The 24,372-nt window shown below is 41.6% G+C and overlaps 1 protein-coding gene across 6 annotated transcripts in view; it reads left to right on the top strand.

The window, feature by feature from the left end:
- The window catches only part of ASAP1 (ArfGAP with SH3 domain, ankyrin repeat and PH domain 1), a 436,411-nt gene that overhangs the window by 392,693 nt on the left and 19,346 nt on the right, over positions 1 to 24,372 (top strand). For 4 of the 6 annotated variants that reach the window (XM_077493351.1, XM_077493350.1, XM_077493347.1 and 1 more), the window contains 7 exons: positions 2,655 to 2,788; positions 4,463 to 4,554; positions 6,249 to 6,435; positions 8,169 to 8,260; positions 10,821 to 10,936; positions 17,280 to 17,347; positions 21,268 to 21,375. In XM_077493351.1, coding sequence (XP_077349477.1) covers positions 2,655 to 2,788; positions 4,463 to 4,554; positions 6,249 to 6,435; positions 8,169 to 8,260; positions 10,821 to 10,936; positions 17,280 to 17,347; positions 21,268 to 21,375 — 797 coding nt within the window. The remainder of the gene's footprint in view (positions 1 to 2,654; positions 2,789 to 4,462; positions 4,555 to 6,248; positions 6,436 to 8,168; positions 8,261 to 10,820; positions 10,937 to 17,279; positions 17,348 to 21,267; positions 21,376 to 24,372) is intronic. The other 2 variants (XM_077493352.1, XM_077493348.1) reach the window with 1 other exon arrangement.

The raw sequence follows: 24,372 nt of genomic DNA, 5'->3' as shown, positions 1-24,372 counted from the left end.
CTGGCAAGCTGCTCGACTGCTTTAAGTAAAATGGTACTAATGAATCGCCATTATTTTCACAAATGGTTGGATACTGCCATCTGGTGGATAAATTATATAATGCACATTTAAGTTTTTAATCCGCAGAAAGGTGAAAAAATGAAGTTTTTTTTAGTTGGTTATATTTTAACGCCTCCCTTTAGGCATGCGGCAGAAATAGTGACAATGCACCCCTTCCCCATAATGCTCATTTTGTGTAGGGAGTTCTAATCGCTTGTAATTCTTATCTTAGGCGCTTTTCACACCGAGGCGCTTCTAAACTGCCAGTAAAACATTTGAGCACTTTTGAAGAGCTTTTCAGGTGCTTTTGAAGAGCTTTCCATTAATTTCGATGGAGAGAGGTGTTTTTTCACTGCCCTGGCAGCCCACTGCCCCAGTGTGAAAGCATTCATTGATTTTAATGGAAATAGGTTTTCGTGAGCTTTTCAGGCTTTTTTTTTTTTTTATAGCATGAAAGTGCCTGAAAAGCTCCTCAGTTTTTATAGCATGAAAGTGCCTGAAAAGCTCCTCAGTGTGAACCCTTTCACACTGAGGAGCTTTTCAGGCACTTACACCTCACTCCCACGGCAGCCACCACTCCAGTGTTCTCCTAACCTGTCCAATGGGCAGGCCCTCATTTAGCTGCTTGCATTATAAATAATAATATTGGTAATGGGGCAGCCACACAACCCCAAAAGTGGAGCAGCTTCAGAGAACTGGTCATCCGGCAGGGAAGAAAGCCTTCGGGACCATAAAATAAGGTAAATAATACACTCTGTTAAGGCTGCCCTTGACTAAACAAGTAACATATCCTGTATCTAGGGCAAGGTTTCCCAATTAGGGTTCCTCCAGAGGTTTCTAGGGGAACCTTGAGCAATGAGCAATTTCTGCCCCTCAGATAAGTTCCCACTGACACCATTGATTTTTGTAGCTATCTGTAAGGGGGTAATTCTTCCCAATGACCACAAGTGTCAGGAGCATTCTTCCCACTGACCATCACACTAATGTGGCACAGGATGCTTCCACAATACAGTTTTAACATTCTACAAGTTCAGCCCTGACTCTGCATTTAAGGTCTTCTGCTTAAGATTCCAGCACAAAATACTGTCCCTGCTGGCAGAGAGGGGCAGAGGTGTGCCCTTTCTTTTGATTGATTGATTTAGCTGTGTCCATTGTACTATTCAAGCATAATCAGAACACATCGTGATTACAACATACAAGCCTGTTCACAACATATTGGAAAATTAACCTTTTTAAAACATGGATTACTAGATTATTATTCTCACTATCATCACCTGCTGAAGATTTCATTGACAATATTACTAATATACCTTTTAAAAAAAAAAATGTAAAAAATTGTCCCGATCATACATAAATCAGTAGTATATATGTAAAACTACTATAATACTACCTTTAAAGTAGTATTTAGGTGTTAGACTTTCAGAAAGTCGGTATTTGCATAGAATTTCCAGGAACAGCAGATGAGCATGGTAATGGTTAGACTACACTCCAGATACTGTATGTGGATCCTTTGGTGACCCGTTGGCTGCACTCGGAAATGATAATGGTAGGGATCCAGAATGTTTTTTTTTTTTTTTTTGTGTCACTTAAAGGCAATTCTTAACAAAATAACAAACCTGTTATACTTACCTGGTCTGTTTAGTGATTTTACACAGATCATCCCTGATCCTCCTCTTCTGGCCCTTCCCTCCTGCCCCCAAAGCAGGCAGCTTGCATTAGGGGCACCCAAGCAAGCTCACTCCCAAGCCGCTGCTCTGCATGTCCATTTTACACACCGCCACAGCTTGGCCCCCATCCCCTCTCTTCTCATTGGCTCACTGGTTGTGATTGATCAGTGTGACCCAATGGCTCCTGCTGCTGTCTCAGCCAATGAGGAGGGAGACCCTGAGCTCTTGTGCACATTGTTGTATCACGATGGGGCTCAGGTAAGTATTTGGGGAACTGCTGCACATAGGTTTTTTACCTTCATAAATACCTTGAGTCTTTAGAACAACTTTAATATTTGCTGCTGTCAGTATTCAGTAAGTTTTTATTGGTTTTCTTTCAACAACAGTTTATTTAAAAGGACAATGCAAATAAAAAAAAGTAAACATCAAGGAAACAGTGAAAACATTTGGCATAATGGTTACCAACAATGAGTATAAATATGTAAACCACACTGTCATAGAATGTCTCAGAAATTAAGTCCTTTTAATCATGGACCCTAAAAACATAGATTGGCCGATATAAGGACCAGGTTGGGGAAGAGGTATAGCCCTCAGATGTAGGAAAAGCATAATAATGTCACAGTCCAATTGAGGGACTCTGACTCATTTCACACCAGGCACATGTATGCCATGTATTTTGTTACCTTTTTTGCATGCACAAATGCCTTTACAGACAAATTTATGTTGTTTTCTATAAGGCCCCTTTCTCTATATGGTAAAGTCTTTGGTCCCAATAATGTAACTCAGATTCACAGTGAGACATATGTCAGAACACAGTAATGTATGATACTGTAGGTAGGCCAATGGAAGATTACTTTGTGGAATGGAGTGATGTGGTTACCTATGCTTCAGGATTTTTCTTCTCTATTTCAACCTTTTTTTTAACGCTCCTTTTTTTTATCTTTACAGATCCAACATGGCTGTCCACTAACTTGGGGATTTTAACTTGTATAGAATGTTCCGGCATTCATAGGGAAATGGGCGTCCACATTTCTAGAATCCAGTCTCTGGAATTGGACAAATTAGGCACTTCTGAACTCTTGGTGAGCTTTGTCATCTTGTGGATTCTTCATGGGAATTGGTAGGGGACAGTAAAAGCTCAGCTGCAAAGCCAAATTCAGCCTGTTGTGGCTTTCCAAAGGGTGGGGGAGGGAGGTTGGGGGGTTTAAGGTAGATAACTTTTATGGGTTTATTTAGTTACTCTTGGGATATCTGCTGTCCTGGATATTTTATAGATGGGCAACTCCTGTCCTCGTATTGATTAGTGGTTCCAAATTAATAACTACTGCAGTAGGAAACAGACACAAAAAGATACACTCCGCATTATTCCACAATAACTGTTCTGCTTTATTTTGATGCAATTGAAGGTTTTTGTATACGTGATTATGTAGGTATCACATTAATATTACAATTGTACTTTTATGGTAACAAGGGGCGTAACATAGGCAGGCTAATTCTAATCCAGACTCGAAAGAATGCAAACATGTAATGAAAACATTATTAGTGTCGTTTGCACAGTGAGTGCAGTGTGCAATGCATACAAATAGAATACAATTATATACAGAACTTACAAATTTCCTTTACACTGCAATACTTTATGCTTTTGACAGCCTAAAATAAACCACATTGGCACCGGGTCAGGCTTCAGTGGCATACAGCTAATTTCCAGTTCGAGTGAAGTTTGGTGCGTAAGCATTTACTTTGCTTTCATTGTTGGTTGCTGATGCTTTTAGATGCAGAACTTTTGTGGGAAGGGTGCGACCTCAGCTGATAATCACACATTAGCAGAGAATGGACTTGTAGGCAATGGCAGCACCACCCATTTGATTCTAATGATTCCTAACCTCTACTGATGCTAAAGAAATGAGAGCAGGCTAGAGTGAGCAACTCTATGGTCTTTGTGGGTTTGAGGTATCTGTTGCTCTAAAGTCTGAAATTGGGAGATTTGTGAATTGGCATGCATTTGTTATTTTTACTACTGGTTAAGGAGACCTGTCGCTAGTCCAGAGAAAATATGACTCCATGCACAGTAAATCTGTGACAGCAATTTCAGTGAATCCAGTGAGCCTCTAACTTTACCTCATCAGCTAACATGGGTGAGACAGCAGACCCATCAAGTGTACAAGTAGATTGGCAGTATATATATCTATGTTCTATAAAGTCTGAGTCCAGAATCTGTTTTGGGAGCCAAAACTCAGACCTAATGAGATCTAAAACATTAGCAGTGGTGGCTAAAGTCCACTGATGTCCACAGAAAATTGAGCTTTAAGGCTTGGTTCACACATAAGTGATGCGGGATTCCAGTGCGGGTTCTTGTATCACATGTCACTCACTGGCGGTCCACACTGTTGCTTGCGTGGTCAATGTAAAGTTAATGACAGCCCCAGATCAGTTTAAAGATCTCAGTGCGAACTGTCAAATGGGATAGGAAGCAAATCACATGGATGTGAACACCATGCCATCCGATTCCAGTGCAGACCAAAAAAAAAAAAAAAGGGTTCCTCGCCATTTTGGTGCGAGTGCAATGCAATTTCAGCCATATAATTTGTATGACTGAATTTGGATCGCATGTGATCTGCACTGCAATGCGGTATGAATCACATGCGATGTCTGTCATCGCACAAGTGTGAGCCCAGCCTTAGTCTTGAATGGACTAAGACTTTAAACAACATTGGGTTCTATACATGTTCTCACATTTGTTTGTTTTTTTATTACAGCTGGCCAAGAATGTAGGAAATAATAGCTTCAATGAAATAATGGAAGGGAATTTACCCACTCCGTCACCAAAACCTACTCCTTCCAGTGATATGTAAGTATTAAGAAATAAGGTGGAAGTTTCTCTGCCTAGGTACCGTAAAGGCAGCCACTGTGTGCTCTGAGTCAAGGTAAACAGCGCCAGTGTACTAGGAACAAGTGATACCACTAACAGGTAAATCCTCAGCTGTTGAGACTGGTGCTTCCCCCTTTTATCCACTTGAGCTCCGGAAGATTTTCCCTTTTCATAACCAGGCCATTTTTTGCGATTCTTCACTGCGTTACTTTAACTGACAATTGCGCGGTTGTGCGAACTGATATATATATATATATATATATATATATATATTTTTTACTAGTAATGGTGGTGATCAGCGACTTATAGTGGCATTGCAATATTGCGGCGGCAAATCAGACACGAACTGACACATTTGACACTTTGCTGGATACAGGGACACTAAGGGCACTTTCACACTGAAATCACGTCATTTTAGAGGAGCTTTTCGGCTGCTAGCGGGGTACTTTTAACCCCCGCTAGCAGCCGAATAAAGTGTTAAAAGCGCCGCTGTCCATTGATTTCAATGGGTAGGGGCGCTTTAGGAGCAGTGTATATACAGTGTATATAAGGTGCCTCAAAAATGCTGCTTTTTTGTTAATGTCCTGCCAGCGCAGCGCCCCAGTGTGAAAGCACTCTGACTTTCACACTGGGATTACAGATGAGGCATTTTACGGGTGCTATTTTTGGTGCTAAAGTGCCTGAAAAACGCCTCCAGTGTTTAAGGGGTCTTGTACAGTGATCAGTGCTAAAAAAAATATGCACCTTTACTGTACTAATGACACTGGCTGGGAAGGATTTAGACATCTACTGGGATCATAGGGTTATCTGTGTGCCTAACCAGTGTTTTTGTGTGGAAACAGTGTGGTGCTTTCACTAGGGGAAGAGATGAATTCTAGTCCTTGGCCCCCTGTCAGAGCGGCGATATGTCTTCTTTACCTAGGTAGATCCCTGTTCTAAGTGTATTCCAGTCGATCCCCAGCACCCACAGATCGGTTTCCTCTGTGAATATTCACAGCAGAAGTGGGGCCCGCAGAATCATATATATATATATATATATATAAAATATGTGTGTGTGTGTGTGTGATTCTGCACAGGAGAAGCCACCCTGTAGCAGTTAAACTGCTATGGGGCGGATGGCAAGTGGTTATCCACCCTCCTTAATCTGTGGGCATATAAAAAGTAAGCCTGTTACTTTTCTGCAAAGCTAGAGGTTCACTTGATAGCCTGCCCCCTTCGTTGTAGGTACTTACCTTCCTCACACTGCCCCATTCTCCACCTTTTCCCCCGTAAAATATCTGGTACTTCCAAGTATGGGAGCGCATTTGATCCTTGCTGTCCATTTACCAGGCCCAAGCAATATCGTATGGGGGGCTGGTCTTAAGAGCTAGGACTCCAGCAAGCAGGGCGGTCAGTAGCAGGTGTGCTATCAAGAGAACCTGTTACTTTCCCCTAAATAGTCAAAGTGGCAGGTTTAGTTAAGCCCAACAATACAATGCAAGGACCTAATTTGCATGCTATGTCCTATACACTATTTCCTTCATTACCTGTAGAACATGAACAGTTTTTTCCCATCAGCTCAATGACTGATTCTTTGAAATTTCTATTCAACATGGTAATCTAATCTACTAAATGGAATCAGTGCATCACCATCATCGCCATGCTGTATTTATTCTATGTCTTTTTATCTTTAGGACTGCACGTAAAGAATACATCACAGCCAAGTATGTGGAACATAAGTACAGCCGGAAGATGTGCACTTCAGGAGCAGAGAAACTCAGCGAGCTTCTGGAGGCTGTGAAATCAAGGGATTTACTTGCACTAATTCAAGTCTATGCAGAAGGAGTAGAGCTTATGGAACCACTGGTAGAATCTGGACAGGTACTGTTAGTATGATTATCATTACAATGCTTAAAGGATGAGCTCACTTTTCAGAGCATGCTACACGTTACACCCAAAATTCAGGTGTAACATGCTCCAGACCTGACATTCCTTGCACACACTGTCGCATTTAAAAAAAAAAGCGCGGTGATGCAGGGCTTTGCCCACATGGCTGTGTCATTCATTCACAGCAATCTGTGAATAAGAGAACTATAAGTACCACCATCCATTGTGGCTGACAGCTTGTAATTTCCAATGGACTGCAAGGGTGCTGTTGAGCAGGTACAGGCTGAAAGCTGTAGGGCATGTCTGCAGGGTCCTGACATTGCACCACTGATCTTGCGTGCAATGCTCTCTAGGCTCCTTTAGGAAAAAATATATGCACATCTTTTTCGCTGCAAAAATTTGCATTTATTATTTTTTCCCAAAAGGTGGACTTGGCCTTTAAAAGTAACCTTTGCTGACAGAAATACTGATTCTGCTATTGAATTCTTCTTCTGAAATTGCTACTTACCTGGCTGTCATGCTGATCCAGTGTCTTCAAAAACTGATACGCAATAAGCAAGCATACTTGTTGGTTGGTGACTTGGAAAGTACTGAAGACATTGGCAGCTAGGAAAAGTGAACAGTGAATGTCCGCCTCCATGCTTCCTCCTGTATAGGTCTCCTAAAAGTGGTTGGCCAATAATTCCAATATGTCTGATCATTAGTGTTCCCCTGGTCATCTGGTAATAACTGGTGGTCATCTGCTGCCCTTAAATAGAAAGCATAATGCTCTGTCTGTCCAAAAAATCTGATTTTCCTGTCCAATTCTACTGCATTAACGTGCTCACATATTCTTGGTGATTTAGAAAAAGCTGAAATTGAATGCATATATGCACAGATTTTGATATAAAAAAGAATGTGTCTAAAGGAAAGTAAAAAAAAAAAGTCATCCACTCTCTGAGCACCTTCAATTGACACATTGGGGGTTGATTTACTAAAACTGGTGCACAGAGAATCTGGTTTAGCTATGCATAGTAACCAATCCTCTTCTAACTTCAGCTTGTTAAATTAAGCTTTTACAATAAAACCTAGGTGATTGGTTACTATATATAGCTGCACCAGATTCTCTGTGCACCAGTTTTAGTAAATCTCCCCCATTGGGTTTGGTTTGCTAAAACCACAGAGTGCAAAATCTGGTGCAGCTGTGCATGGAAACAAATCGGCTTCCAGGTTTTTTTTTTTTGTTAAAGCGTAATTGAACAAACTGAAATTAGAAGCTGTTTGGCTATCATGCACAGCTGCATCAGATTTTGCACTCTCACTCTCAGATTTTGAAATCACAGCCAAAATCGGCACTAACATGTGAGAGTGAAATTGTGCGAGTTCAGCTGAACTCGCACGGCTTCATTCCCGCAGCTCAGTGTGAACCTGAGCTGAAGCGGGGTTCCACCCAGAAGTGGAACTTCCACTTATCTGTCTCCAACCCCCCCCCCCCCCCCCCCCCTTTCCGATGTAACTTTTGGCACCTTTCGGGTGACGGGGGAGTGGGTACTTGTTTTTTATAGGTACCCTGTCCCCGAGTACGGTACAGTATGTGTAACCACTGATTTCTAATTTTTGGAGGGGGAGGCCGGAACACCACTTTAATTACTCATGAACTGACATCTCAGGGAAAGTTCTTGTCGCGTTGTGAACGATGACCAGTGTAATTTAATTATTTTGTTTTTAAAAATAATTGTTTTGTGAAGTTGCAGGAGCCAGGTGAAACCGCCCTCCACTTTGCAGTGCGCACTGCTGACCAGACCTCCCTGCCCTTAGTTGACTTCATAGTACAAAACTGGTGAGGATTATTATTATTTTTTAAATTGTTGTACATGTATACATGCACTCCTACATGTAGCATCATTCTCATGCCTGAGGTTTTAAACATCCTTACATTTTAGTTTTCTGCATCAGTAGTGGCTATACAGTTACAAAGCAGGTCTCTGCTACAAAGATTTAATTTGTTATGATCCTTTTACTTCATTTGTGGCCATTGTATTACTTGCCCTACTTTCTATTCTTTATATTTTTTTAACTGTGCTTACATTTTCTTAGTTATATTAAACATACTGGGGATGTTAGACCTAAGCTGTGGAAGTTTTGCCCAAAAAAAGGCAAGTGAAAGGGCAAAGGACTAGTCACTACTATTGCCTTTACTGCAACAAGCTGTTTCTCCATTACTGGGTTTTTCTGCTCCCCCGATGACTGAAAGAGGAATATTCATGAAGCATATTCATGAAGGAGAAATACAAATCCGCAGAATGAAAGAAGCAGGGAGATTCTAATGCCCCATACACACGGTCGGAATTTCCGACAGAACAGGTCAGACGGGAGCTTTTCATCATATATTCTGACCATGTGTATGCCCCATCGGACTATTTATGTCGAAAATTCTGACGGACCTAGAAAGAGAACATGTTCTATTTTTTTCTGACGGAACAAATTCCCATCGGGAAAACCGATTGTCTGTATGCTGTTCCAACGTACCAAAAACGCATGCTCTGAAGCAAGTACGAGACGGAAGCTATTGGCTATTGAACTTCCTTTTTCCAGTCCCATCGTATGCGTTCTTGACGGTCGGAATTTGGTGTGATCGTGTGTACGCAAGACAGCTTCAGCGGAATTCCGTCGGAAAAACCTTCAGAGTTTATTCCAGCGGGAAAACTGGTCGTGTGTACAGGGCATTACAGTGCAGATCCTCAGGTACACCTTCCACTCCAGCAAGAAGAGCAGTAAGCAGCACAGTAGTGACATTGCCAATTCTCACGCTAAGAGTTTGTCTTGGTACAGTTTTGTCAAATGCTGCATGTTCTATTCAAACGTATGCAGCTGCTTCCAAATGGAAAGCACAAGAAGAAGAGGAGTAGGTCAAATGCAGCTTCAGAGCTGCCACTTGTACTGCCTAATTAATGTCAATGGGTTTTGCTAGCCTGCATTTGACGTGTGTTCCAAATGCAAGAAAATAACGCCTATCGACATAACTCAGAAATCTAGTAAGACTAGCAGTCAGAGGCAGCAGTGCAATAGATAAACTCACACTGCAGATATAATGCCGCATACACATGATCGTAATTTCAGCCAGCAAAAGACCGATGAGAGCTTTTCATCAGGAAATACGACCGTGTGCATGCTCCATCGGAATTTAGCTGGCCGAATTCCCGCCAGCAAAAATTTGAGAGCATGTTCTCAATTTTTCCGACGGAAAAAAGTTTCTATCGGAAATTCCGTCTGTAGCAATTCTGATGCGCAAAATTCCTACGCATGCTCTGAAACAATTGGACGCATGCTCGGAAGCATTGAACTTGATTTTATCTCAGCTCGTCGTAGTGTTGCATGTCACCCGTTCTTGACGGTCGGAATTTGGTGTGACCGTGTGTAGGCAAGAGAGCTTGAGCGGAATTCCGTCAGGAAAATCATCAGAGCCTTTTCCGACCACAATTCCGATCGTGTGTACACGGCATAAAGGTAACAGGAAGTGCACTGCTATTTTTAAGGGGAAATCAAAGACCACATTTTTCAGGGTATTGCATAGGTAAAATTACAATTTCTAGAGTTCAGGTTAGGTTTAAAGCAGTAATAAACCCAAAAACTAAAATGTAATATATTAGAGTTTACCAATCCTTAGATGTAATAATTGCATTAGGTTTTTTTTAAGTTTATTTCACCTAGTGATCCTGCAGCACACTTCTGTTTTGGGGTGTCTGCTTTCTGGATGAAGTGGCAAAGCAGATACCATTAGAAAGCACATGAAAAATACTTGTACATGCATTTTCGGTGTGTGTTTGTATTTAACAACCAGTTTCCTCCTACAAAAACAAACACATGAAGACACATCAAAATTGTATGTAAAAATGTGCAAAAACATGCTTCAAAAGCTCACTAAAATACACATGATTATGCAGCGACACTGGTGTGAACCTAGGCTAACTATGAATTGATAACATGTAAAGGCTTTTAAATCATTGCAAATGGACAGTTTTGTGTGTCACAGTTTTTAGACATTTCACAGGCATGCAGGGTTTTCATGTTTGGTATAATATTTACTCGAGACATCTTTTATATTTTACCAAAAAAAGTGTAATATAATGTGTTTGTTTGCACAAAATTGTATTTTAGTGCACTTTTTTTTACTGAAAATATGTAATTAAAATACAATCGCACTAATATGATACGTCATAGAAAAATTGCAACTGATACCATTTTATCCTATGGGACCACTGATTTTAAGAAATATAAGGATCTATGGTCATTTTGTAGCAACAAAATAAAGATTTTCACATGTGCAAAAAATTGTCTTGGTAGAAAAGTGGTTTCATATGCATGGTAATTTTGCTATTGTCTTTTCTATATGTCCATAGTGGAAACTTAGATAAGCCGAACAGTAAAGGCAACACGGCTCTACACTACTGCTGTATTTATAATAAGCCTGAATGTTTGAAACTGCTTCTGAGGGGAAAACCAACTATTGACCTGGGTGAGTGATTCCCTATTGTTGTCCTTTTGTTGTCCGGTTATGTCTCAATAACTCGTTCCAGTCAAATCTAAAAAAATAAAAAAAATAAAAAAATAAGTTTTTTTAACCTGCTTATGTATTCCACTTTAAGCCATTAAAATATTTTCCTGTACGGTCAGGGTAATAATTGAAAATACTTTTACATACTGAATTGCCATGATCCAAGTTTCTGTTCTGTAGGCTGATTGGTGATAGAGAGGATACTTGGATGGGCACACAGGAAGGGGAGAGCTTGGGTTGGTCCCCCCCCCCCCAATTGGGTAGTGAGGCAACCCATCATAGTAGTAGTAGTAGACCAGTAGCAGTGCATGGGAGGGTGGGAGAAAGTAAGCAAACTCCATCAATACCAAGAAGCATGGGAACCTTGTCCAATCAGAACTTATTGGCATTCAGACAGAGGAGGAACACTGAAAATACTGCTGGTTCTTGCTGGGAACTTTTATCCTGGTAAGCAGCTGTTTATACTTTTTTTTTTTTTTTTTTCTTTATAAAATGATAGGAATCTCTTCAACAGTGAGGACACCAAAAACATGGGGACTGCTCACCCCTGCCAGAACACACCAGTCAGCGCTTGGAGCCATTGCCATTCCAGCACTGATCGGATCCTAGTTTTCCAGCATGCCTGTTTAACAGAAGCCAGCCAGGCTGATATTCACACACGGGCCGAATGTCAGACAGCTTGAAGCTGAATTAGCAGCTTTTCTGAGGCTCCAGTGGTAACATTTTGCAGAATTATTTATACAATTTGGTGATTAGCCAACTTGGAATGCGCCTCTGGATGATGTTTTAAGTCATTAGACTGGCACATGTGCCGTAGTACATTTTATGTTGATGACCTACCATATGGCAGCCCCCGGGTAGTAAATTGCGCTAGCTGACCTGTGTGATATGAATGAACGATTTGTATAGCGCTGCAATTGCGAACTGAATTGCCTCAAGGCGCGTGATCAGCCTAGTTGTCTAGCCTCTTAGAAGATGTGTGCTTCCTTTGCCCATTAATGTCATTAAAGTGGTTGTATACCCTGCTTTGTGATTTTTACAATAAAATTAATATCTCCTAAACCTGTATGGTTTAGGAAATATTCACCTTGCATGCAGCCACTGACGTCTGTGACACATGCACTCTGAAGGTTCGGCGCATGCTGCCGGAAAATCAGAGCTCCTTGCTGGGACAGAGGACTCCCGCACAGGCGCAGGAGTGATGTCATTGAGGCTCCGGCCACTCACAGCATCGGAGCCGCGAACCCGGAAGAAACGCAGAGGGAACGTGTCGGCTTCCTCAGCGATGACCGGGGCTGCGCGATTCTGGATAAATTGAGAATCACATTTTTTTTTTGCTTAGAATAAAGATCATGATTCTGAAGAACTTTTAAAATTTAAAGATTTACAACCCCTGGACATTAGGTTATCAAACAAGACGGCAATAAAATAAGACATAATACTCTTTACTTCAATCAAATGTAATGAAAAATAATGTAATGTGTAAAGAAATAAAAAATGACCAATAAGTTGTATTGGGGTCCTTTTTTTTGGTACTCGCCGATATCAATTACCGATACCGATACAACTTTTTTATTTTATTTTTTTACACTTCAGCTGCCAGCAAATGGTACAAAGCATTGAAAAGTTATTTTACAAATTTAAATACAATTTTTTTTTTTTTTTTATTCTGCGCTTTTTTCAATGTGAAACGTGTAACTATATGTTAAAGATGAAAAAATATTAATGAACACAGAAAACAACAAAAAAGTTATAATTATTAATCGTTTATAAACTAGAAATAAATAAAAAATCAGCAGGAAAATAATAATTGGAGAAGGAGAATAAGGAGTTAATAAGGCTGATTAGAGTAAATTAAGGTTTAATAAGGGGTTAAAAAGAGGAACAATTTAACCGGTTCCCAACCAGCGCACACCAATGTATGTTGGCAGAATGGCACGGCTGCCATCACGTGCGCGGCGGTACGCACACCGTCCGGGACCTCCGTGAGTCGGGTCGCGGGTCCCGCAGACTTGATCGCCGTGGGGATACCCGCGATCGCCTCATGGAGAGGAAGAACAGGGAGATGCTAATGTAAACAAGCATCTCCCCGTTCTGCCTAGTGACACTGTCACTGATCTCTGCACCCTGTCATCGGGAGCAGAGATCAGTGATGTGTCACACGTAGCCACACCCCCCCACAGTTAGAATCACTCCTCAGGACATAACCCTTACACTGCCCCCTAGTGGTTAACCCCTTCACTACCACTGTCATTTACACAGGAATCAGTGCATTTGTATAGCACTGGTTGCTGTATAAATGACAATGGTCCCAAAAATGTCCGATGTGTGCACTATAATGTTGCAGTCACGATATAAATCACTGATCGCCGCCATTACTAGTAAAAAAAAATTATAAAAATGCCATAAAACTATCCCCTATTTTGTAAACACTATAACTTTTGCGCAAACTCATCAATAAACGCTTTTTGCAATGTTTTTTTTTATTTTTTTACCAAAAATATGTAGAAGAATACGTATCAGCCTAAACGGAGGGAAAACAAAAATGTTTATTTGATATATTTTTGGGGGATATTTATTATAGCAAAACGTAAAAAAAAAGTGTTTTTTTTTTCAAAATTGCCGCTCTTTTTTTTTTTTGTTTATAGCGCAAAAAAGGTGGCAAAAAAGACGTGAATTTTATTTGGGAGCCACGTCGCATGACCGTGCAATTGTCAGTTATAGCGACGCAGTGCCCAATCGCAAAAAAGTGCTCTGGTCTTTGGCCAGCAAAATGGTCCGGGGCTTAAGTGTTTATTAAAAAAAAAACTAACGAAAAAATTATTTTTACTTGACAAGGTTACTTTAAACGAACTTCATTTGCAGACTGAAGTTCATCCCTTTGATCTATAAATGAATAAACAGAAGGATAGATACAATGTTTCTTTTTATCTGTCTCTTTTAGCCCTGAGCATTGTTGATAAACATTGGCAGCTGTTTTTTTGTTTTTTTTGTTTTTTTTTGACAGCTGAGGTACCCCCTCTTTCACACTGGGGCACTTTTCAGGCATTTTAGCACTAAAAATAGCGACTGTAAAGCGCCTCCCATGCCTCCCCAGTGTGAAAGCACTGGGGCAGTGCACTTGGAGGATGAGAAAAATAAGTCCTGCAAGCAGCATCACTGGGGTGGGTGCAAGAGTGGTGTATCATACGGTACACCACTCCCAAAACGCCCTGGCCATTGAAATGAATTCCGAGGGGGCCTGCAAAGCTGTTCGCAACACGAGCGCTTTTAACCCTATCTTCGGCTGCGCGGGGGTTAAATTCGTCCCGCTAGTGGCTGAAAAGTGCCGATATAAAAGTGGTAAAGTGCCGCTAAAACCAGCACCGCCCCAGTGTGAAAGTACCCTGAGTAGGGAATGGATTGCAGGATTAAGATCATGTGGGGGGTCAAATCAAGATCACAATCTTTTTTTTTTTTTAAGGTTTTTATTTGCCAAATGTACATACATGTCGAAAAAAAAACAATTGAGAACAAGATATAGTCTGGAATGTATCAAAACATACAGCATTTAAACGGACAGTAAAGGGCATTCACCTCCTCATGTCCTTTTTCAATTGTACATTTAGTTCCTTTATTTTTTTTTATCAGGTTTTAAATATAATACATTAGACAAAATGTGTGCTCTCATGAGTAAGAGATACTGTATACTGATCATATAGTACAACAAACCATCGAGGAGAAACTCCCTCTTGAACTTTTGTGCTGTGTGCTGCCGCCCATCCTCCATCAGCAACCCACTGTTATTATTCCAATTACATGTCAAACTCTCCTAATTACATATCAGATTGTGCGGTATCCTTGGATTTAATCCATTTTCACCAAACTTTATTGAATTTCTTGGGGCAGCCCCTGGACTCGTATGTCATCTTATACATGGTGACATTGGCATTCACTAAGTCTTTCCAGGCGTTCAGTGTAAGATGATCCCTTCTAATCCAGTGAGATCACGATCTTTAAGCGATTAATCGTGCAGCTCTAATTTGAAGTTGGGTTGTGAATTGCACAGTACTAGGAGCCAATTATGTGCAGGAAGTAGTTAACAGGAAGGCGAGGGCATAGTGTTAACCTCTTTAAAGTGGAACTTTATTTAGAAAATAATGTCCTGCTAGATGACTTCAGGCTGGCCCCTTTTGCAGGTATAGCTATGTAAAACATTCAAAATAAATGCCTATACTGTTTAAAATCCAGTAATACTCTGTCTCGCCTGGCTCTGTACATGCTCAGTTGCTCTCTATTTTTAGGCACTGCTGAGTTTGTAAAGGCCGATCTCCTGACAGCCTTAAAGCAGAATTAAACCCTCCTATCCTTTACAGCCAAGGAAGCTGCTTTAGTTTCATCTGCAACTGCCATGGGTGTTGAATATGTGACCATTATGACTCCAGCCATTTATTTGATGGTTTAACAATTTGGTTGAGCAAACAAGCAAGGGGTGACAGTTAGCAATTTAGGTTTAGTTCCGCTTTGTGATTTACTGCAGCTCAGGGGCTCTGGGCTTTAGGAAAATGGCGACCTCCAGCAAGAAGAAACGGGAGCAATGCTGGAGGCAATTTACAGCACACACTAATTTTGGTGGCATAATTGGTAAACGTGGAATGTATGTTTCTTGCTAAATAACATTAAGTGGGTAAAATTTATATTTAAAGCGGTAGTAAAGTTTCATAGTTTCATAGTAAGTAAGGTTGAATAAAGACACCAGTCCTTCCAGTTCAACCTACAATTGTCCCTATCCCTGTACATTGCACACTCACATTGGTCCCTACTCACAAGGAGCCCACAATCCAAGATCCCCATTCATATACTAGGGCCAATTTTGGACAGAAGCCAATTAACCTACCGGCATGTCTTTGGATTGTGGGAGGAAACCGGAGTACCCAGAGGAAACCCACGCAGGCACAGGGAGAACATGCAAACTCGAGGCAGGTAGTGTCGTGGTTGGGATTTGAACCAGTGACCTTTCTTACTGCTAGGTGAGAGTGCTAACCACTACACCACTGTGCTGCCCTAAAGTCAATAAGCACTTTATCTGTACAGCGCAGCACTATTCGATTCTTTCTCAGTAAAGTCAATAAGGCTTACCTGTAGGTAAAAAGAATATCTCCTAAACCAGTATGATTTACTAGATATTCCCCTTGCATGCAGCCGCTGACTTCAGCGGCGAATGCGCTCTGAACTTCCTGGCTGAAAGGTCCAGCAGACGCCGGACCTTGCCGGAAAGAAGTTTCCCATGCGGGAGTGACGACGTCGCGGCTCCGGCCACTCACAGCATCGGAGCCGCGATGCCCGGAAGACATGCTGAGGCAAAATGTCAGCTCCCTCGACGTGGACCAAGATCACCTGCCTATGCCTCGTTCTAAGGTAAGTATTTTATAATGTGCTAGTATGCGGCGCATACTATCTCATTATGCCTTTTGCCTTACAGGTTTAAATAAATAAATAAAATCTGTGGGTTTACTACTGCTTTAAGTCCACAGGAGACTGAACCCTTAAAGCAGAGTTAAATTCTGCTATTTTATTCTTATAAACGCTTCCATCCTCCAGGCTTGATCTACTTGGCTGTTGGAATGGTCAGGGAGCGATGATGTCACTCTCCTGCTCTTGAGCACAGGAGTCACATCAGCGCAGCACAGAGAGGTGCCATTATTGTATGCTGTGCTGTGCTGTGCTGTGCTGTGCTGTGCATGTGCAGCTTGGTGTACATTATCGCTGATAGTCAAGGAGTAGCATTATGACAGAATCACTTCGGTCATAAAAACACTACCTGTCAGAGTTCTGTTCCAGTGTAAGGTTTTTAAGGCCAACCTTACTTACGTCTTACTGTCCCATTGACAACTGTTCCAATCTTTGGAGAGATTCCATCTCACTTCCTCGTGTTTCTATGGGGCAGAAAGTGAAGGGGCACAGATGGCAAAAATAAATAAAACCTGATGGGATTTAATCTTTCCTTATTTAACATCTTTTGGCTTCTTCTCCCTTCATGTTTAAAATGCAGGTTTTATATGAGTTCTGTGAGGGATAATATGGCTGTTACTAAAGTTGAATGCATTTCCCCAAAAGGACTCCTTCAATTTGTAGTGACTGCATGTCACTGCATCGGACTGTTGGAATCATTTGAGGTGCCACTTAGTTTATGATCATTAGTCATGCTTATGTAAGATGTGCACTACTTGTATGTTTTTCCTTGTTTATGGGAGTTCTAGTTTGCTCACTATGTTAGATAGATTTATAAAGTTGTAACACTTACATGTCTGCTTTTCTCTTGTAGTAAACCAGCTGGGGGAAACCGCTTTCGACACTGCAAAGAGATTAAAGGCAAGCCAGTGTGAGGAGCTGGTGAGTGACTGCCTCCTGACTGTATTAGTATAATGAAAATTGGTACAATCAGCGTTATCCAATAGCAGCCAATCGATATTCAGCTGTCAATCTGTCCTGTCTGGTCCATTACTTGGCATTACTGGACATGCTTTAAACCAGGGGTGCCCAACCAGTGGCCCGGGGGCCACATGTGGCCCGCGGAGCCCTCTGATGTGGCCCGCGACCACCTTCTGTGGGATGGCAGATTGGCAAGCCCAGATCATGGGTTGCAGACCCGCCATCCCAGAGCATCTGTGTTGTTAATGAAGCCGGCAAAGCAAGCGGCTATGGAGGGAGAGCTGTATAAGTTGATGCTTCCTGTATAGTACCGTCTCTTGCCACAGGCGGAGTGATACCAAATGCACTCTGCCGGAGACAGCAACAGCAGGTGATACCTGAATGGAAGACTGTTATTAAAGGTCAGTTTGCAGTGAATATATGGGCATATCTACGCAGTGGTTACCGAGCTGCTTTCAAACTGATCCACAGGTGCAGTGCACCTTCAGGTTACCTGCACTGAGGCATAGATTCTGTTATTACCTGCGGGTTTGGTGAGCTTTCAGAAAGTGCACCACACCTGCAGAATATAATAGAAGTCTATGGCAAAGTGTGGCTAACCCACAGGAAAGGCACAGGTGCACTAGTGTGAAAGGCCCCTTTCACACAATCGGTCCAACTCAATCGAACCCTCCATTCACCTCTATGAAATGGCAGATGTAAATAGATTTGTGTCCTTTTACAAAAAAACTGAGGGAATCAATCCCCTTTCGTTAGGGCGGATCGGATTGGAGGACCCATAGAGTAGAGTGGGCTTTGTCTGTGTCCACTCTGCATGGACCTGTCATCCACCTGCACTGTTCATTGTGGCCCGTGACCAGTTACCAAGTTGCTTAAGTGGCCCTCGCTGTTCAAAAGGTTGGGCACCCCTGCTTTAAACCATGTTTTTTTCATATTTATGTTAAATTAACGTAGTCCATTCATTTTGAATGGGCTGCCAATATACCTCAACAACCTTTTTTTTGTAATACGGTGTGTGAATTACTCCATGGGGCTCATGCACACTGCAGCTCAAAAAAATGCTTTTACAGGCATTTAAGCTTTTATTTAAAAAAACTTGCAAAAGAGCCCAAAAAAGTACAAGCCTCTTCAAGCAAGTTTTTATTGAGCTTTTTTGAGCATAAGCGTTTTTTGTTTTTTTTTCACCAACCCCTTCAGCTTAGTTTAACTATTTATTTATTTATTTTTTTGTGTGTTTTTGAGCTTTTTCTTGCTCTTTTGCGCTTTTTTGCACATTTTGGACACTTAGATGTCTTTTCTGCTCAAAAGCTCCTGCAAAAACGCAAGTTTGGTTGGGTTTTTTTTTTCTGCCTGTTCAAACATATGCCTGTAAACTCCTGAAAAAGTTATAGTGTGCATGGACACACTGGCTAACATGGAGGGGAGTTTCCAGGCAGAAAAAGAGCTCAAAAGCCTGTAGGAGCAGCTTCTTTGAGCTGCAGTGTGCATGAACCCTTAGGATGTAATTCTAACTGGTGCAAAGGTTGCAAGAAAATCTATTATCTAAACATTTTGTAAGGATGTAGATTTAATTGTAATTAACTTGCTATGGGGTTGGTACTCATGAGGGCTCGCTCCTAAGCCGAGCTGTGTGCATGCATCTATTGACATACAAAAGACGGCTTGGCCCGACCCTTCTCCCTCATCACTGGATTTTTTTGACAGCAGGAGTGAATGGAATCCAGTGAGGTGGGAGGGAGAGAGCAGTGCCTCTTCTCTCAGGAACAGCGTTGGACCGAGATTGGGCTCAGGTAAGTATTTAGTGGGGGTAGGGGGGAGCTGCACCTAACACCTTAATGCAGAGAATGCATGAAAGTAAATAACTTTTAGCCTTTACAACCACTTTAAATAAACAGCAAGCCTTCATTATAACTATCCTAAATCCACTCTTTATTGTTCTAATCTTTTCTGTTGGGTCCTCTCTTCTTGTCTGTGGCCAGCATTGCTGCAGTCCTAATGCTGAATTTCCAGCGTTGCTGGCCCAGCACACTTATTTAGCTATTCAGCAAAGAGCAAACATCATCACGTTGCCGCTTCCTCCAGAAATGTTGTAAACCTGCATATATTGCTAACAAAGTCCACAGGAGAGGTAGTGTAAAGACGTCATTAAAGTCCACTCACTGCCCAGAAAGGAAGAAGAGCATGTAAAGAATTGCAGTTGCGTTACCAAAATAATATAATTAAATAAAACAATTTATGGCCAATTTATGGTTTGGGTGATTGATTGAAGAAACGGGCTAATGATGAAGGACTTACCTTATTAATATGCTTTTTGTTGGAGACTTGCCTATTAAATTAAAGTACAAGTAAAGTCAAGCTGGCCCAAACAAACAGTTTCCTCCCCTAACAGGTGCACCCGCTGGGCATACTATATAAACTAAATGTAGCCTCAGCTGCGTACAATATACAGTACTGTGTTTCGACTGTGGGACACAAGCTTCCCGTTCCACATCCAGAACAATATTGAGTCAGGCCGGGTGCTTCATAGGCAACTTTGTATTCTCTGAATGAATACAAAGAATTCCTCTGACTGAGGCAGAGATCTGTAGTACAGACATCATAAAATGTCAGTAGGTACTTTTCACAGAATATTTGGTCCTGGGATGTTTTTCTTGCAAAGGCAGCGCAGCGCAGTACAGGCAGTGCCACCGTGAAGAACTCAGGAGACGGGATGAAGGTAGGCATCTTAGTGTGCAGGTTGCACAGAAGAGGTGAGGAGGTACATTTAATGCACAACTTCACTTAACGACTTGACCTCCGAAAGATTTACCCCCCTTCATGACCAAGACATTTTTTGCTTTTTAGCACTGTTACTTTAAAAATTGCGCAGTCATGCAACGCTGTACCCGATTTAAATTGGTCATTTTTTTTTCCTCTCACATATAGAGTTTTGTTTTGGTGGTATTTGATCACAACTGTTTTTTTTTTTTTTTTTTCGCTATAAACAAAAATAGACCGTCAATTTTGAAGAAATAACAATATTTTTTACTTTGTGTTATGTTTTATAGCACAAAGGAAAAAATATTATTATTTCTTCAAAATTGGTGGCTTTTTTTGTTTATAGCGGAAAAAAAAAAAAAAAAAAAAAAATGTAAAAAATCGAATTTCTCAATCAATTTAGGCTAATATGTATTCTGCTACATGTTTTTGGTAAAAATAAGTGTATATTGATTTGTTTGCGCAAAATTTAGAGTGTCTACAAACTATGGTGTGTCTATATACTGGAATTTTTTTTTTTTTCTGTACTAGTAATATTATCGACTTATAGCAAGACTGCGATATTTCGGCAGACAATCTAACACTTTTTTTCACAATTTGTGGGGAACCAGTGACACTAATATCATGATCACTAATATCGTGATCACTAATATAGTGAGCTAAAAATATGTACTGTCACTGTACTAATGACACTGGTTGGAAGGGGTTAAACATCTAGGGTGATCAAAGGGTTAAATGTGTTCCTAACCACTGTATGTTTTTACTAAGGGATGTGCTGGATTTTATTATAGGCAGAGCTCTGTTCTGTAGAAGATAAAAAAAAGAACAAGAGGCGTCTCTGGGTGTAGACTGTAGTACTTTAATGTAAATGGTAATAGTAAAACTCACATAGTAGTGGTTAGAGCTCTGTTCTGTGTTCCTCCTTACCGGTCAGCAGGTGCCGGCGAACATCCATTGGCCGGCAACTGCAGATAGGTTTCTGCTGTGACTAATCACAGCAGAAAGACCCCCTAACTGGAAATGCCAAATCGTGTACTAGATACGTGATCCGGCTGTATAATGTCAATATATGGTCAGCAAGTGGTTTTAGGGACAACTTTCATTATTTGTTTTATCTTTTACAGCTTTCCCAAGCCATGGCTGGTAAGCTGAATCCACACACCCATGTAGAGTATGACTGGAACCTGCGTCAAGAAGAGATTGATGAGAGTGATGATGATTTAGATGACAAGGTGAGATTTACAAGTTTAGGTGTCTGTCTTGCATGCATATATTTTTATTTTTATTTAAGTAATGATTAAAAAGCTGTGCCTGTGATGAGGAATAATACAGTGTAATCTCACAACATCTGGAAAATTGCCGTCACAGAAATAATTTTTCCCACCTCTATAATGCCCTGTACACACGGTCGGAAAATTCAGACGGAAAAGGTTCGATCGGATTATACTGTCGGAAAAATCTGGTCGTGTGTGGGCTCTATCGGACTTTTTCCATCGGAAATTCAGACGGAAAAAATTTGAGAGCAGGATCTAAAATTTTCCGACCTAAAAATCCGATCGTACTTTTTCCGATCGTTTGTAGAGAATTCTGACAGACAAAGTGCCACGCATGCTCAGATCAAATTACAAGACCTATTGACTACTAGCCCCGTCGTACGAAATGAATGTCACCATGTTCCGAACGATCAGATTTTCCAACAACTTTGTCTGACTGTTTGTATGCAACACCAGTTTCGGACATTGATTTTGTGGTTGAAATGTCCAACCATGTGTACAGGGCATAAGACTGAAGGATTAGTCCCCCCGAAAATCACATTTCACTGGAAATTCTAGTTGCTTGTATTTAATGTTCCAACCACAGATTTCATTTTATTTTTTAAATATATCTGTTACTATCATATGATATTGTTTTTGTGTTGTAAGTAGCGCTGCTTTAGTTACTGTTTTAACCCCTTGCCGCCGAGCGTACGCAGATGTGCGTACTTGGCTTTCAGGGGTTATACCGGGAGGATGCCCGCAGCTGCAGGCATCATCCCGGTATTGTTTTTTAGAGCCGGCGATCGGCTTTCCAGCTATAAGGCTGGGTTCACACTGCTGCGGGGGGAGATCCAGATGTGATTCGCACCGCAAATCACATCCGATCTCCGTAGCGATGCGAGTTCAGCCATACAGATAGTATGGCTGAATTCGCATCGGTCCCGCAGCAAACTCACACGGGACCCTTTTTTTGGTCCGCAACAGAATCGGATCGCATGGGGGTTCACACCATGCGATCCGATTCCTGTGTGAGTCGGCAGATCGCACTGCGATATGCGGATGGATCTGGGGGTGTCATTAACATATCATTGACACTCCCAGCCGTCCGCATAGGGCAGTGTGAACTGCCGGCGGGAGTAATGCGATGCGGGAAAACGCAGCGGATTCGCGGCGTTCCCGCATCGCAGCGGTGTGAACCCGGCCTAACAACCGATGCGGCTAAAAGCCGCTTGGTTGTTATATTGGAGGAGCGGGAGGGGACTTCCGCCGACTCCCGCTGACTCCCGCTGCCCTTACCAGGGCTCCCGTTCTATTGGACAGACTGGAATGAAGCCATAAGTGGCTTCATTCCAGCCTCCTAATTGTAAACACGGAAGCAACAATCGCCATTTTATTCTCTAGATTCTCTGCAAAAAAAAATTATTTATATATATATATATATATATATATATATATATATATATATAATGTTTGGGGGTTCTAAGTAATTTTCTAGCAAAAAATGCATGTGCAGTAAGCTAATTTAGCAGCCCAAGAAACGCCTCAGGTTGCCATCACAACGGGCGGCGTCATCAGAAGTTCCCCTCCCCATTGTGATGGCCCCCATGATAAGCTTATTAAATAACGGGATTCTAGCCCTCAGCGCTGCCCAGTGACTCCTGGGAAATGATGACACACATCTCCCAGGAGCACTAGTGAACGCAGGCACAGAGGGAAGTGACATCAGGCACCGTGGAGAGGAAGGGGGCAGATTACAAGACCCCATAGCAACAGCCCTGAACAAGTATGTAAAAAAAATGTTAAAAAAATTCTGAATGTTTTTTTTAAATGTTTTTTCCAGTTAGTTAATGTAAAGTTAACTTTGTGTGTGGAACTCCGCTTTAATGTGTATGTCAGTGCAAAATGTAAAAAAAAAAAAAAAAAGTACATCTTTTCAATACTTGCACATCTCCCCAAGTTTTTTTTCTTTAAAACCACTGCAAGTGCAGAAAAATACCTGTTAAAGAGGAAGTAAACCCTGATGGGTTTACTTCCTCTTTGTCTCCCTGCAAAGGTAAAGCATAATGGGCTACTATGCATCGCATAGTAACCCATTATGTGTCACTTACCTGACACAGGAGCCAGCGATGTCGCCGCTGTCCCCTGTAGTCTGGAGCGTCCATCTTCCTTCCGGGTATCGCTGCTCCGGCCACTCACAGCGCCGGAGCAAGCAGCGATGACGTCACTCCCTCGCATGTGCACGGGAGCCGACACTAACGGCATATCGCCGTTAGCAGCGGCATGCCTTTTAGTAAATATGTCCTAAACCGTGTAAGTTTAGGAGATATTTCTTGGACCTACAGGTAAGCCTTAATCTAGACTTACCTGTAGGTCAAAGTTGTTTGTAAGGGTCATAATCTGTCATAAAATCCAGTGAGCTCCTAACTTCCAGTTTCGACTGACAACACAGTGCCTTTGCTGCACTGAAATGTCATCCAGCGTCGTCAGCCCTGCCTGCTTGACCAAAGAACTCAGTTTCCCCACCCCTTTCCAACCCTCTTCACATGCATACATTGATTTCCAAGAAAAACAATGCTGCCACCTTGACTTCCAAGAGCCTGCCTACACACTGGTAGAGATTTACTAATACTGGAAAATGCTAAATCTGATGCAGCTCTGCAGAAACACCAATCAGCTTCCAGGTTTTATGGTAAAAGCTTAATTGAACAAGATGAAGTTGGAAGCCGATTGGCTATCATGCACAGCTGCACCAGATTCTGAGTGCACCGCTTTTAGTAAATCTCCCCCATTGTGTCTAGGGAAAATGGCACTTGAATGCATTCATGAGTAGGAACTGAGTTGCCCAGTGTTGAAAGAATTTTGATGATGTCACAGGGAGTAATAAACACTGTTTATCACTAGATGGTACAATAAAAAAATAATGCTGGAGCAGGTTTGGGGGTAAATTTTTGTTTTCTTCCTGGAAATATAGTA

Source organism: Lithobates pipiens, unplaced genomic scaffold (genome assembly GCF_037356315.1).
Source record: "Lithobates pipiens isolate NorthernLeopardFrog02 unplaced genomic scaffold, aLitPip1_a1.2 Scaffold_19, whole genome shotgun sequence".
Lineage (NCBI taxonomy): Eukaryota > Metazoa > Chordata > Amphibia > Anura > Ranidae > Lithobates > Lithobates pipiens.
This window is presented reverse-complemented; position numbering and strand designations above follow the sequence as displayed.